General features: G+C 48.0%; 1 protein-coding gene across 1 annotated transcript in view; it reads right to left on the bottom strand.

Annotated features, from left to right (window-relative positions):
- Window positions 1–1,630, bottom strand: part of MSRB2 (methionine sulfoxide reductase B2) — a 33,420-nt gene extending 31,790 nt beyond the window's left edge. Inside the window, exon 1 of the mRNA XM_068238581.1 lies at window positions 1,425–1,630. Coding sequence (XP_068094682.1) covers window positions 1,425–1,533 — 109 coding nt within the window. The 5' untranslated portion in view covers window positions 1,534–1,630. The remainder of the gene's footprint in view (window positions 1–1,424) is intronic.
- Window positions 1,631–15,348: the final 13,718 nt, after the last annotated feature.

Below are 15,348 nucleotides of genomic sequence, written 5' to 3'. Positions count from 1 at the left end.
TGGTGTCTGCTGCCCACATTATGATTTTCTGGTGTCTGCTGCCCACATTACGATTTTCAGGTGTCTGCTGCCCACATTACGATTTTCAGGTGTCTGCTGCCCACATTACGATTTTCAGGTGTCTGCTGCCCACATTATGATTTTCTGGTGTCTGCTGCCCACATTGCGATTTTCTGGAGTCTGCTGCCCACATTACGATTTTCAGGTGTCTGCTGCCCACATTGCGATTTTCAGGTGTCTGCTGCCCACATTACGATTTTCTGGTCACTGCTGCCCACATTGCGATTTTCAGGTGTCTGCTGCCCACATTGCGATTTTCTGGTGTCTGCTGCCCACATTACGATTTTCTGGTGTATGCTGCCCACATTAGGATTTTCTGGTGACTGCTGCCCACATTGCGATTTTCTGGTGACTGCTGCCCACATGAGGATTTTCTGGTGACTGCTGCCCACATTAGGATTTTCTGGTGTCTGCTGCCCACATTACGACATTCTGGTGACTGACTGCTGCCCACATTAGGATTTTCTGGTGACTGCTGCCCACATTACGATATTCTGGTGACTGCTGCCCACATTAGGATTTTCTGGTGACTGATGCCCACTATGCAATTTTCTGGTGACTGCTGCCCACATGGCGATTTTCTGGTGACTGCTGCCCACATTGCGATTTTCTGGCCCACATTACGATTTTCTGGTGAACACTGCCCACGTTACGATTGTCTGGTGAATGCTGTCCACGTTACGATTTTCTGGTGAACGCTGCCCACATTATGATTTTCTGGCCCACATTACGATTTTCTGGTGAACACTGCCCAAGTTACGATTGTCTGGTGAATGCTGTCCATGTTACAATTTTCTGGTGAACTCTGCCCACATTACGATTTTCTGTCCCACATTACGATATTCTGGTGAACGCTGCCCACATTACGATCGTCTGGTGAATGCTGCCCACGTTACAATTTTCTGGTGACTGCTGCTCACGTTACTATTTTCTGGTGACTGGTGCCCACATTACGATTTTCTGGTGAACTCTGCCCACATTATGATTTTCTAAAGGCCCACATTACGATTTTCTGGTGAACTCTGCCCACATTACGATTTTCTGGCCCACATTACGATTGCCTGGTAAAATGCTGCCCACTTTACAATTAATTTACAGTGAAACGCTGCCCCATTACGATTATTTGGCACCTATGGGGGGGGGGCCCCATCCAAATATTCGCAGGGGGGCCCAGTGATTTCTAGTTACGCCCCTGGCCCATAGCTACCCCACTGGGATTGTGGACTGCTCTACGTAGTAGGATGTCTCTCCCTGGGATCGCAACAAGGTGAGTATTCAGTGCTATGAAGATGTCAAGTGCTATATAAACCCACAATAATCAAAATAATAATGTCCCCTATGCAGTGTGTATCTGTGCAGCTTACCAGTCTCTGAGTGCAGCCTCCTACCCCGGGTCGCTGTGAGGGCGGAGGGGGGGACCATCCTCCTCTGTCGGATCAGGAGGATGCTGAAGCTTCTCAGTAGTCTGGCCATTAAAACTGGTGATTGCCTGAAATGAATGCAGCCCCGCACGGTATATGCTGCAGTCTCCAGCCTCCCTGCAGTGCAGTGCAGATGTGTGCTCAGTGCTGCCCGATACTCAGCACAGCGCTTCCCCCTGCTGGCACGCCCACCCCCTGTGATGTCATCCACTGTAAATGGGCTAAAGGGCAACTCGAGACAGAGGATCCCCTTCGCACATTCCTGCTGTCATCAGTCTGTGTGTCTCTGGACTGGCAGCGTCTGGCCATAGGACAGTGAGGCACTCAGCTATGTGCAGAGGGAAGAATCTGGCCATAGGACAGTGAGGCACTCAGCTATGTGCAGAGGGCAGAGTCTGGCCATAGGACAGTGAGGCACCGCAGCTATGTGCAGAGGGAAGAATCTGGCCATAGGACAGTGAGGCACTCAGCTATGTGCAGAGGGCAGAGTCTGGCCATAGGACAGTGAGGCACTCAGCTATGTGCAGAGGGCAGAGTCTGGCCATAGGACACTGAGGCACAGCAGCTATGTGTAGAGGGCAGAGTCTGGCCATAGGACAGTGAGGCACTCAGCTATGTGCAGAGGGCAGAGTCTGGCCATAGGACAGTGAGGCACCGTCCGCAGCCATGTGCAGAGGGCAGAGTCTGGCCATAGGACAGTGAGGCACCACAGCTATGTGCAGAGGGCAGAGTCTGGCCATAGGACAGTGAGGCACCGCAGCTATGTGCAGAGGGCAGAGTCTGGCCATAGGACAGTGCGGCACCGCAGCTATGTGCAGAGGGCAGAGTCTGGCCATAGGAGAGTGAGGCACGCAGCTATGTGCAGAGGGCACAGTCTGGCCATAGGGCAGTGAGGCACCGCAGCTATGTGCAGAGGGCAGAGTCTGGCCATAGGACAGTGAGGCACCGTCCGCAGCCATGTGCAGAGGGCAGAGTCTGGCCATAGGACAGAGGCACCGCAGCTATGTGCAGAGGGCAGAGTCCGGCCATAGGACAGTGAGGCACCGCAGCTATGTGCAGAGGGCAGAGTCTGGCCATAGTCAAGTGAGGCACGCAGCTATGTGCAGAGGGCAGAGTCTGGCCATAGGACAGTGAGGCACCGCAGCTATGTGCAGAGGGAAGAATCTGGCCATTGGACAGTGAGGCACCGCAGCTATGTGCAGAGGGCAGAGTCTGGCCATAGGACAGTGAGGCACCGCAGCTATGTGCAGAGGGCAGAGTCTGGCCATAGGACACTGAGGCAAAGCAGCTATGTGCAGAGGGCAGAGTCTGGCCCTAGGACAGTGAGGCACCGCAGCTATGTGCAGAGGGCAGAGTCTGGCCATAGGACAGTGAGGCACCGCAGCTATGTGCAGAGGGCAGAGTATGGTCATAGGACAGTGAGGCACCGCAGCTATGTGCAGAGGGCAGAGTCTGGCCATAGGGCAGTGAGGCACCGCAGCTATGTGCAGAGGGAAGAGTCTGGCCCTAGGACAGTGAGGCACCGCAGCTATGTGCAGAGGGCAGAGTCTGGCCATAGGACAGTGAGGCACCGCAGCTATGTGCAGAGGGCAGAGTCTGGCCCTAGGACAGTGAGGCACCGCAGCTATGTGCAGAGGGCAGAGTCTGGCCATAGGACACTGAGGCACAGCAGCTATGTGCAGAGGGCAGAGTCTGGCCATAGGACAGTGAGGCACCGCAGCTATGTGCAGAGGGCAGAGTCTGGCCATAGGACAGTGAGGCACCGCAGCTATGTGCAGAGGGCAGAGTCTGGCCATAGGACAGTGAGGCACAGCAGCTATGTGCAGAGGGCAGAGTCTGGCCATAGGACACTGAGGCACAGCAGCTATGTGCAGAGGGCAGAGTCTGGCCATAGGACAGTGAGGCACCGCAGCTATGTGCAGAGGGCAGAGTCTGGCCATAGGACAGTGAGGCACCGCAGCTATGTGCAGAGGGCAGAGTCTGGCCATAGGACAGTGAGGCACAGCAGCTATGTGCAGAGGGCAGAGTCTGGCCATAGGACACTGAGGCACAGCAGCTATGTGCAGAGGGCAGAGTCTGGCCATAGGACAGTGAGGCACCGCAGCTATGTGCAGAGGGCAGAGTCTGGCCATAGGACAGTGAGGCACCGCAGCTATGTGCAGAGGGCAGAGTCTGGCCATAGGACAGTGAGGCACAGCAGCTATGTGCAGAGGGCAATGTAAATACACCAGTGGAAAATGCTGACACTGCACACAGCATGAGTATCCTGATCTATGATTAGAACACTAAAAACAACCAGGACAAGTAGCCTGCTCTGTCATTAGAACTACTGTACAGTATCAACAACCAGGACTGTGGAGTCGGTACAAAAATTATCCAACGCCAACTCCTCAGTTTATGAAACCAAACCATTACTCTGGCTAGCTTCATTTATTGATAAGGCCTCTTGAGCAGTGAGGTTGTCAAACATGCCTTCTACACGTGTATCAGAGGACATACTCCATGTTCAGCATAGACATATATGGATAGTAACACGCTGCAGGAAACTGGAGTACATGTCTTTTTGTCACAGGTTTGTCCAAATTTACTATCCTTAGTTTGGCACTGGATATTTATTAAAGGCAACCTGCACTGAGGGGGTATATATGTTTACTTTTAAACGATACCAGTTACCTGGCAGTCCTGCTGATCTCTTTGGCTGCAGTAGTGTCTGAATCACACACCTGAAACAAGCATGCTGCTAATCCAGTCTAACGCCAGTCAGAGCACCTGATCTGCATGCTTGTTGAGGGGCTGTGGCTGAAAGTATGAGAGACACAGGATCAGCAGGAGAGTCAGGCAACTGGTATTATTTTAAATGGAAAAATCCTTATCCTTCTCAGTTTAGGTTCCCTTTAAAAGAACACTTTCGATTAACATGTTTTTTTAACCTGAGAGTACCTGAAGTGCTGGTAAATAATCATGTATACATTTCACTTGCTTATCTCTTTTGTTTACTGTATCAAATTCCTTTCACTCTTCACTGATGGCAAGTCTGCCCAATCTGACGGCAGACTGAGCCATGAGGGGAGGGGGAATTCCCTCACAGTGCATCTGTTAAACCTGTGTGTGAGGGTACGTTTCCACTAACGCCAATTCGCATGCGTTTGCCGCATGCGAATTCGCATAGCCAATACAAGTGGATGGGACTGTTTCTGCTTGTCAGGATTCCTGTGCGTTTTTCTGTGCAGAAAAAATCTGCACGGCAGAGCCATCAGAATTCGCATACCGCATACCGCTATGCGATTGTCATACAATGTATTAAATAGGGAATTTCGCATGAGGCTTTGGTATGCGAATTATCATGCGAATTCGCATAAGATTTCGCATGGAATCAATGGAAAAGCACACAGGCAATGCCATGGTTAAATTTGCCTACATCATCATCCATGCAAAATCGTATGCAAATTCGCATGAAAATTCGCATATAACCGCATGCGAAATTCACATCCACATGCAAATTTTTACTGCAGCGATTCCCACCGCACAAGTGGAAAAGTACCCTGAGAGAAAGCTCTCAGCAGCTGCAGCTGCAGCTGCCTGTGCCCTGTGTCTCTGACTGAAGTGTCTGAAGAAAGCAGAGGAAATATAACTCGTTTTAAACATTTAAACATTTTTCATACTTTTTTGCTTTCAGAAAAAAATACTCTGTAGTCTGATATGCAAAAAACAACACTGGCTGTGCATTGAAGTAGACATCCCTTTTGAGAATGATTTGGTCCATTAGAGCTAAATCCTACACACAATGAATTAAAGCTTTTGCCTCTGATATTTTAACATGACAAGTAGAAAAATGTTTACACAGCTACTTAGACATTACTTGTACATTGTTATTTTAGAAAACTTGGGTATTGATAGTGTTCCTTTAAGTTTGACAACTAAAGCTAACTGATGACAGGAAATTTGGGCATTCATGCTATAAGCAGCTATTAACAAATTTAGGCCGGGGTCACCTATTATACAAAGTGCAGCTACATATAGCTGGTGCCTTGGGTTAGGCATGGGTGTGTGTGTGTGTGTGTGGGGGGGGGGGTCGGTTAGGGTTAGGAATCATTGGAGAGGAAGCGGTTAGGGTTAGGCAATGGTGGTGGGAGGGGGGTTGATTAGGGTTACGTATTGTGGGGAGGCTCTGTGTTAGGCATCAGTGCGGGAGGGGGGGGGGCTTGGTTAGTGTTACGCATTGCCAGGGGTTTATTAGGCATTGGTGTTGAGTCAGGTGGGGGGGGGGGGGGGTTGGTTGGTTAGGAAGAATTAGTTATTGTGAGGGGGTTCAGTTAGGGTTAGGTGTCAGTGGTGGTGGGGGTCATTTAGGCATTGGTGGGGTGTTAGTTAGGGTTCAGTATCTTGAGGGGGCTCAGTTAAAGTTGGGCATCAGTGGAGGAGGGGCTTGCTTAGGGTTATGCATTGGTGGGGGTTGGTTAGTCATTGGTGTGGAGGGGGGCATGGTCAGGGTTAAGTATTGTAAGGTATTCAGTTAGGGTTAGGCATTGGGGGGGGGGGGGGGTGGCAGTTAGGGTTTGGCATTGGTAGAGGGAGGGCTCATGTGGGAGTAGGGTTAAGTTTAGCAATTGTAAAATTTGGAGATTTTTACAGAATTACCACTGCCCATTGCCAACAGTAGAATGTTTGTAATTTTACTGATAGTCTGCTAGCAGCCATCTTCAGCAGCCACATTTCTGCGGCGCCTATTTTGCATGTATACCCCAACCTACCCCTAGCCCATTACCTAAGACTCATCTTACTAATGTATGCCTAACCCCAGCCTATACTCACCTTCTGTTGTCTTTATTGCCATGTGTAATAGCTTAACGCCAACAGCCAAAATGTACCGCCTAAAACTAAAAGAACATGTGACAGCTGGACTCCCACTGCCAAAAATAACCCCTGAAAGCTGAAAATGCAATTGGTTATTACAGAGCTGAACTGCAGCTGCTTCGCCACTCTCACACCAGCACCAAAATTACTCAGCGCCAAATTTAGCTGATGTGGGAGAACTGTGTTGTTAAATTCTTACTATAAAGGAAACACACAGAGCTATAACTCTCACTACTCCAACACTCATAACAAGTGCTACAATCATATCCCCTATAACAAGGTCAGCCATACACATACATGTAAAAAGGGCACAGGGAAATTTGACCTTCCAGAAAAACCGATAGCAGAATACTGGTACTGATATTCTACTATTACCCACGATGCCCAATAAACATCAGGCGATGCCCAATAAAAATGCCGGCATTTCAATGGGCGCCTATGGTGCTTCCCATACTTCCACCGCTAGCAAGCGCCCAAATTTCCCTCCACCCAGCCAAACATCCTCCTTATACCAAGTGCAGCAATACAGTATATCCCCATAATAAGATCAGACAAAAAGTCTGCTTTATAACACACTGCAGATATAATGAATGGTTCATTAATGCCCCCTACGTTAAGTGCAAGGAATCATCTGGGGGGGAAGGGGAGAGCAGGAGGGGTCATAGAATAGCCACGGGTGGGCGCGGAGCTAGGGGGGGGTCGGGGTAGGACAAGTGCCCCGGGGCGCCGGGTCCCCAAGGGCGCCCAGCTGAGCTTCGGGTTTTTTTTTTTGGTTTTTTTTTGTTGCGGAGACCTGAGGAGAGCAGCGCAGAGAAGAGAGAGCTGTGCGGATGGTGGGGAAGGGGGGCCATATCCCCCCTCCTTCCCTCACCTTAGGTGCTCTCTCTCCCTCGCTGTCCCCTCCAATGTCTGTCCGGGACGGTGCTGGCAGCGGCGGGCGGAACTCACCTCCGTCTCGCTCCAGCGCCGGGCGGAAGTTCGGGTGCGCAGCCGCTGCTCTGGTCTGGACCAGACCAGAGTAGCGGCAGATCCATCCTGCGCTGCGAGAGACGGAGGTAAGTTCCGCCCGCGGCTGCCAGCACCGTCCCGGACAGACATTGGAGGGGACAGCGAGGGAGAGAGAGCAGCTCTTCCTCTTCTCTGCGCTGCTCCCCTCCTGCTGGGGAGGGGGACACCTGACCTGGCTACCTACTCTGGGCACATATATACCCCTGGCTACCTACTCTGGGCACATATATACCCCTGGCTACCTACTCTGGGCACATATATACCCCTGGCTACCTACTCTGGGCACATATATACCCCTGGCTACCTACTCTGGGCACATATATACCCCTGGCTACCTACTCTGGGCACATATACCCCTGGCTACCTACTCTGGGCACATATATACCCCTGGCTACCTACTCTGGGCACATATATACCCCTGGCTACCTACTCTGGGCACATATATACCCCTGGCTACCTACTCTGGGCACATATATACCCCTGGCTACCTACTCTGGGCACCTATACCCCTGGCTACCTACTCTGGGCACCTATACCCCTGGCTACCTACTCTGGGCACCTATACCCCTGGCTACCTACTCTGGGCACATATATACCCCTGGCTACCTACTCTGGGCACCTATACCCCTGGCTACCTACTCTGGGCACATATACCCCTGGCTACCTACTCTGGGCACATATATACCCCTGGCTACCTACTCTGGGCACATATACCCCTGGCTACCTACTCTGGGCACATATATACCCCTGGCTACCTACTCTGGGCACATATACCCCTGCCTACATATATTGGGCACATATACCCCTAACTACATATACTGGGCATATACCCCTGGCTACATATACTGGGCACATATACCCCTGACTATATATACTGGGCACATATACCCCTGACTATATATACTGGGCACATATACCCCTGGCTACATATACTGGGCACATATACCTCTGGCTACATATACTGGGGACACATACCCCTGCCTACATATACTGGGCACATATACCCCTGGCTACCTGTTCTGTGGACATCTCTACTCCTGGCTACCTGTTCTGGGGACATCTATACTGCTGGCCACCTATACTGGGGCTACCTATTTTTGGGGAACCACTGCTGTCAGATTGAGTGTATTTTGGGGAACTGCTGCCAGGTGAGAGGTGTCTACCATATTAAGGGGGCATTCTGCCTATTTATGTGAAATGCTGTCTATTTATGTGCCTCATGACTGCTGAATTTGTCTTGTTGGGGGCCTCATGGTTACTGAATTTGTCTTGTTGGGGGTCTCATGATTTGTTGGGGGCCTCAAGATCGCTGAATTTGTCTTGTTAGGGGCCTCATGATTGCTGAATTTGTCTTGTTGGAGGCCTCATGATTGCTAAATTTGTCTTGTTAGGGGCCTCATGATTGCTGAGTTGGTCATGTTTGCTCATGATTGCGGAATTTGTCTTGATGGGGGGGGAGCTCATGATTGCTGAATTTGTCTTGGAACATGCTGGAAGGTACCTACTGAGGGAGGGTGGGTGAGCGTGAGCCTGCTAACCTCCATGTACGTTTGGCTCCACCCATAACCACGCCCATATTTGGCCACGCCCCTTCACCTTAGGGGGCGCATTAATAGTCTTTGTCCCCGGGCGCTGAAAACCCTAGCTACGCCTCTGGAAGAGGATGTGGTGCATCCACAAATAATCCTGGTGGTGTCCAAGCTGACTACTTAACTCGCTTGTGCCTGGATACAACCCTGCAAGTGTGCTGGGAGGTCTTGATAGAATCCAGCCACCAACCCATGTACCAAAAGGAAAACCCAAGTGATTAATTGCTATGGAGCTCAGAGAGAAACCCGGATGTGGATATCATTAGCACTGGCCTATCCAGGAGGACAGAAAGGTTTTTACAATAGCATGTTTTTACAATAGTGTGTTCAACCAAGGACAGACATGAATGAACTTCATCTCTCCTCTCGCTCTTCCTCTGCTGCTTCTCTCTGTCAAGCTATTCATGGGCTACCAATTAACCAGAGGATCCAGTTCAAACTCCTAACCCTAACCTACAAAGCTCTGCACAATCTCTCTCCCCTGTACATCTCCTCACTTGTTTCCAGATATCAACTCAACCGCAATCTCAGATCTGCACATGAGCTTCTTTTGTCCTCCTCTAGAATCGCCTCCTTGTCTTTACGTATACAAGATTTCTGACGTGCTTCAACCTTCCTCCGGAATCCCCTACCACAACACATCCGTCACTCTCCAACCTTTGATACGCTGCCTCAAAGCTCACTTTTTACAACAAGCAACCTTAGTCCATTTCCTTTTTGACCTGAGGACAAGTTGCACTCCTTACTGGATAACCTAAAAACTCAGTGCCTCCGAGTATGCTTATTTTAACTACCTGCGGACCGAGCGAGTACGAATCTATGTCGGGCAGGGGGCGCTGCGGTCCTGACTGGACGTAAACTCTACGTCCCATTGACCGCGCGCCCCAGCCCGTCCGCGTCGCTCGGTCCGCTCTGCCCTCGCCGCAATGTGATGCCCTGCCGCCTCTATGACGGCAGAGCACTGTGAGCCGGGCAGGAGCCGTTTTCATTGGCTCTTGGCCCTGTCATTCATGTAAGCCGTTCCCATTGGCTTACATGGAATGACAGGGTCAGGACCCATTGAAAGCGGCTCCTGAACGGCGCACAGCGCTGTGCCGTCATAGCGACGGCAGAGAGAGCAGCCTGCGTCGGGGACAGAGCGGCGTGTACGGCGGGAGCGACGGTAACTTGCGGCAATTCGTCGGGAAGTGGCAGTTTGCTGGACCAGCACCCTCTGGTCTTTAAGGGGGCAGAGGGTGCTGGTCCAGAAAGGGGTATACTACCCCTTCTCTTGTTCGACCCCTATTCCTTTGGATTCTAAGCTTGCAAGAGCAGGGCCAGGTGGGTAACAATAGACCCTGCAAGGGATGCAGTTGCAGGGGAGCCCAAATGCGCAGGGGCAACTAAGGGAGAGAAAACGCGTTCTACTCTCTGCACAATTGTTTTAATGATTGCATCTGCTCAGTCACTGATAAGGAATTATACAACGTTTTGCAGACAAAAATGTATAGAAAGTCCCTGTTCAATGTTCAGCAGAGTCTCTACCCCTCCCCAAGTGTTGTATATGGTAGTGATGCTGGAGGAGTCTGCAGATCCCGTTCCGCTCCATCAGAGATGGACAGAGTGAGTGTAATAAGCTGAGGCTGGCAGCACACTCGTCTGTCAGTTTTCTCTATGCATTTTTCTGCACACCATACGTGTTGGTATGTATGGGAACATGCACATTTTATTACAGAAGCTAATATAATTGATAGAGAAAATGCCTGCAGTGCTTCACTGCTGTCTGCTGTAATCTGCATGGGGAAAACCCATTCAAGTGTGCACTAGCAATTGAATAACATTGGTTCTCAGTTTACCTGTGCAGAAAGCCAGGGTTAAGGGGGCTCCATCCAAAGTTTCACAGGGGGGGGGCCCCAGTGATTTGTAGTTATGCCCCTGGGCAGGGCTCTCCCACCCTTTTGTGTCTTGGAATTTGTTCTACATTTTATTCATTGTGTTATGCTAGGTACACACCATACAATTTTGTGTTAGATAGATGGTTCGATATATATATATATATATATATATATATATATATATATATATGTATATACGGTATATATAGTCTTGTCACTAACTGTCCCTCAATATGTCTATGTATCTATCATGCAGTGTATGCAGAGCCGGGACAAGGTCCTCCAGCACCCAAGGCTGAGACACCAAAGTGCGCCCCTCCATCCCTCCCACCCCAGCTGTCACACACTAATTGCTATTAGACTAATAGGAGCCACAGGGCCCCCAACCTCCCCAACACCTTAATCTCAAGTTATCTGGCTTGCAGTCACTGCCATGTATCCCCTTTTCTTATTTCTTTCTGGTTTAAACACAATTGGGAATGACAGCTGAATGAATTGTGCGCCCCTCCTACACTGCGCCCTGAGGCTGGAGCCTCTCCAGCCTCTGCCTCGGTGTATGTATCATAGTCTAGGGCCAATTTAGGGGGGAGCCAATTAATTTATCTGTATGTTTTTGGAACGTGGGAAGAAACCGGAGTGCCCGGAGGAAACCCACACAGACACGACAAGAACATACAAACTCCCTGCAGATAGTGCCCTAGCTGGGATTCGAACCGAGGACCCAGCGCTGCAAGGCGACAGCGCTAACCAAACCCCATGTTTGTTTATTACTTTGTACAGCGCCACGGAATATGTTGGCGCTTTATAAATCAATAATAATAAAGTTGTGACCTGATCTGACCAGATGTCATCTCCTGTGTGCAGAAGATATCCTTATAGAGAGCACTGGTTAGAGCAAAGCAATATTTAAAGACAAACAGTAGTAAAGGAAGGTCAAGGGTTGCTTTATCCTTTATCTCAGTCATTAGCTGGGTGCTGTAAACAAAAAAACACCCTGCTGTTTATAGCTCACCAGTTAACTTAACTAGATTGCAAGCTTTGCAAGTCCTCAGGGGTCAGCTCATATGTCCAGACATCTTTGGGTTGGTATCCATGTGCTATGAGTTATCAGGTGATAACAGGACACTATTTACAATCGGATAAATCAATAAAACTAATTTCAGTAGTTCCGCAGACAGTCAGGAATTGTGGGATTAACAGAGAAGAGATAGAGGGAGCTTCAGGACATCAAAGGCATGCAGAGCCGGGACAAGGTCCTCCAGCACCCAAGGCTGAGACACCAAAGTGCGCCCCCCCCATCCCTCCCACTTCAGCCATCACACACTGCTTGCTATTAAACTGAGAGGAGCCCCAGGGTCCCCAACACCTTAATCTTTAGTTATCTGCCTTGCAGTCACTGCCATGTATCCCCTTTTCTTATTTCTCTCTGTTTCAACACAATAGGGGAATGATAGCTGAGTGAGTTGTGCGCCCACTAATACACTGCGCCCTGAGGCTGGAGCCTCTCTCGCCTCTGCCTCGGCCCGGCCCTGAAGGCGTGCCAGTATGCATACTTCTAGAAACCTGAACTCATAACTTCCTCTCTGCTCTAAACACAACAGCGTAATAACTTTAGAAGAAAAACATTTGTTACAGCTGATACGCATCCTGCAAAAAAATCTGCAGTGTCTAATTCCTGCTTTCATGGAAGCATCAGCCAGCTAAACTGTCTAAATGCATACAGGGTGCTTTTCTCTTTGTTTTCCTTCTGTCCTGTGCAATAGTTCAGATATATATATATATATATATATATACAGTGGTGTGAAAAACTATTTGCCCCCTTCCTGATTTCTTATTCTTTTGCATTTTTGTCACACTTAAATGTTTCTGCTCATCAAAAACCGTTAACCATTAGTCAAAGATAACATAATTGAACACAAAATACAGTTTTAAATGATGGTTTTTATTATTTATTGAGGAAAAAAACCTCAAAACCTACATGGCCCTCTGTGAAAAAGTGATTGCCCCCCTTGTTAAAAAATAACTTAACTGTGGTTTATCACACCTGAGTTCAATTTCTGTAGTCACCCCCAGGCCTGATTACTGCAACACCTGTTTCAATCAAGAAATCACTTAAATAGGAGCTATCTGACACAGAGAAGTAGACCAAAAGCACCTCAAAAGCTAGACCTCGTGCCAAGATCCAAAGAAATTCAGGAATGAGAACAAAAGTACTGTAATTGAGATCTATCAGTCTGGTAAAGGTTATAAAGCCATTTCTAAAGCTTTGGGACTCCAGCGAACCACAGTGAGAGCCATTATCCACAAGTGGCAAAAACATGGAACAGTGATGAACCTTCCCAGGAGTGGCTGGCCGACCAAAATTACCCCAAGAGCGCAGAGAAAACTCATCCGAGAGGCCACAAAAGACCCCAGGACAACATCTAAAGAACTGCAGGCCTCACTTGCCTCAATTAAGGTCAGTGTTCACAACTCCACCATAAGAAGAGACTGGGCAAAAACGGCCTGCATGGCAGATATCCAAGGCGCAAACCACTTTTAAGCAAAAAGAACATTAAGGCTCGTCTCAATTTTGCTAAAAAAATTTGCTAAAAAAAACATCTCAATGCTTGCCAAGACTTGTGGGAAAATACCTTGTGGACCGCCGAGACAAAAGTTGAACTTTTTGGAAGGTGCGTGTCCTGTTAAATCTGTCGTAGAAGTAACACAGCATTTCAGCAAAAGAACATCATACCAACAGTAAAATATGGTGGTGGTAGTGTGATGGTCTGGGGTTGTTTTGCTGCTTCAGGAATGCTTGCTGTGATAAATGGAACCATGAATTCTACTGTCTACCAAAAAATCCTGAAGGAGAATGTCCGGCCATCTGTTCGTCAACTCAAGCTGAAGTGATCTTGGGTGCTGCAGCAGGACAATGACCCAAAAGACAACAGCAAATCCACCTCTGAATGGCTGAAGAAAAACAAAATGAAGACTTTGGAGTGGCCTAGTCAAAGCCCTGACCTGAATCCTATTGAGATGTTGTGGCATGACCTTAAAAAGGCAGCTCATGCTAGAAAACCCTCAAACAAAGCTGAATTACAACAATTCTGCAAAGATGAGTGGGCCAAAATTCCTCCAGAGCGCTGTAAAAGACTTGTTGCAAGTTATCGCAAACGCTTGATTGCAGTTATTGCTGCTAAGGGTGGTCCAACCAGTTATTAGGTTCAGGGGGCAATTTCTTTTTCACACAGGGCCATGTAGGTTTTGAGTTTTTTTTCTCACTAAATAATAAAAACCATCATTTAAAACTGCATTTTGTGTTCAATTATGTTATCTTTAACTAATGGTTAACGGTTTTTGATGAACAGAAACATTTAAGTGTGACAAACATGCAAAAGAATAAGAAATCAGGAAGGGGGCAAATAGTTTTTCACACCACTGTATATATATATATATATATATATATATATATATATATATATATATATATATATATATATATATATATATATATATATATATATATATACACATACACAGTATAGATATTATATATATATATATATATATATATATATATATATATATATATATATATATATATATATATATATCTATCTGTAGCAATGGGAGTAAGTAATTGGGTGCCAGGGGTTTGGCTATTAAGTAGACAAACCCCACATTGGTGATTGGCTAGTGTTAGGCATAGGTAGTGGGAAGGTTAGGGTCAGGGCCCTTTCACTTTGGGGTGGAGCGAGGTGGTAAATTTACCACCCTGCGGTGCGCTGCGCCGGAAGTGCCCTATCTAACGCACAGACATACCTACGTTACCACGCGGCCCCTGCGGAGATCTGCAATAGACCAGAAGTCATGTAAGTCTATGGCAATGCGTGTGTGTTTAAAAAACCCACCACAGTTTTTAGCATTGCATATGCGTAGAAGCATATTTTGGCAATACTCTTCCACACACATCATCGATTGCCCAACAGTAAGTGAGCGTCACTTCTTGGTTGGCCGGACGCCAGATGGGGATTACCGCGTACCAACACGGTAATCCACGAAGGCCTGTTTTTGGCAATGCGGTGCCGGCAATCTGCAGTGTGAAGCCGGCCTAAGGCCGGCCTAATGTGCATTGACTGGTGAAAGGCAGTCTCTCATTACATGCATTTACTAGGGAAAGGCTGTCTCTTATGTGCATTTAGTGGGGAAAAGCTGTCTCTCATTACGTGCATTTACTGGTGAAAGGCTGTCTCTCATTACATGCATTTACTGGTGAAAGGCTGTCTCTCATTACATGCATTTAATGGTGAAAGGCTGTCTCTTATGTGCATTTAGTGGGGAAACGCTGTCTCTCATTATGTGCATTTACTGGTGAAACACTGTCTCTCATTACATGCATTTACTATTGAAAGGCTGTCTCTCATTATGTGCATTTATTATTTAAAGGCTGTCTGTCATTACGTGCATTTACTTCATTTTTTTTTTAATGTAACTACATTAGCTGGTACAACTACATTACAGTTAGCCCCACCCACATGATGTCATGACCACGCCCACTCC

The sequence above is a fragment of the Hyperolius riggenbachi genome, chromosome 5 (assembly GCF_040937935.1).
Source record: "Hyperolius riggenbachi isolate aHypRig1 chromosome 5, aHypRig1.pri, whole genome shotgun sequence".
In the NCBI taxonomy this organism is placed as follows: domain Eukaryota; kingdom Metazoa; phylum Chordata; class Amphibia; order Anura; family Hyperoliidae; genus Hyperolius; species Hyperolius riggenbachi.
This window is presented reverse-complemented; position numbering and strand designations above follow the sequence as displayed.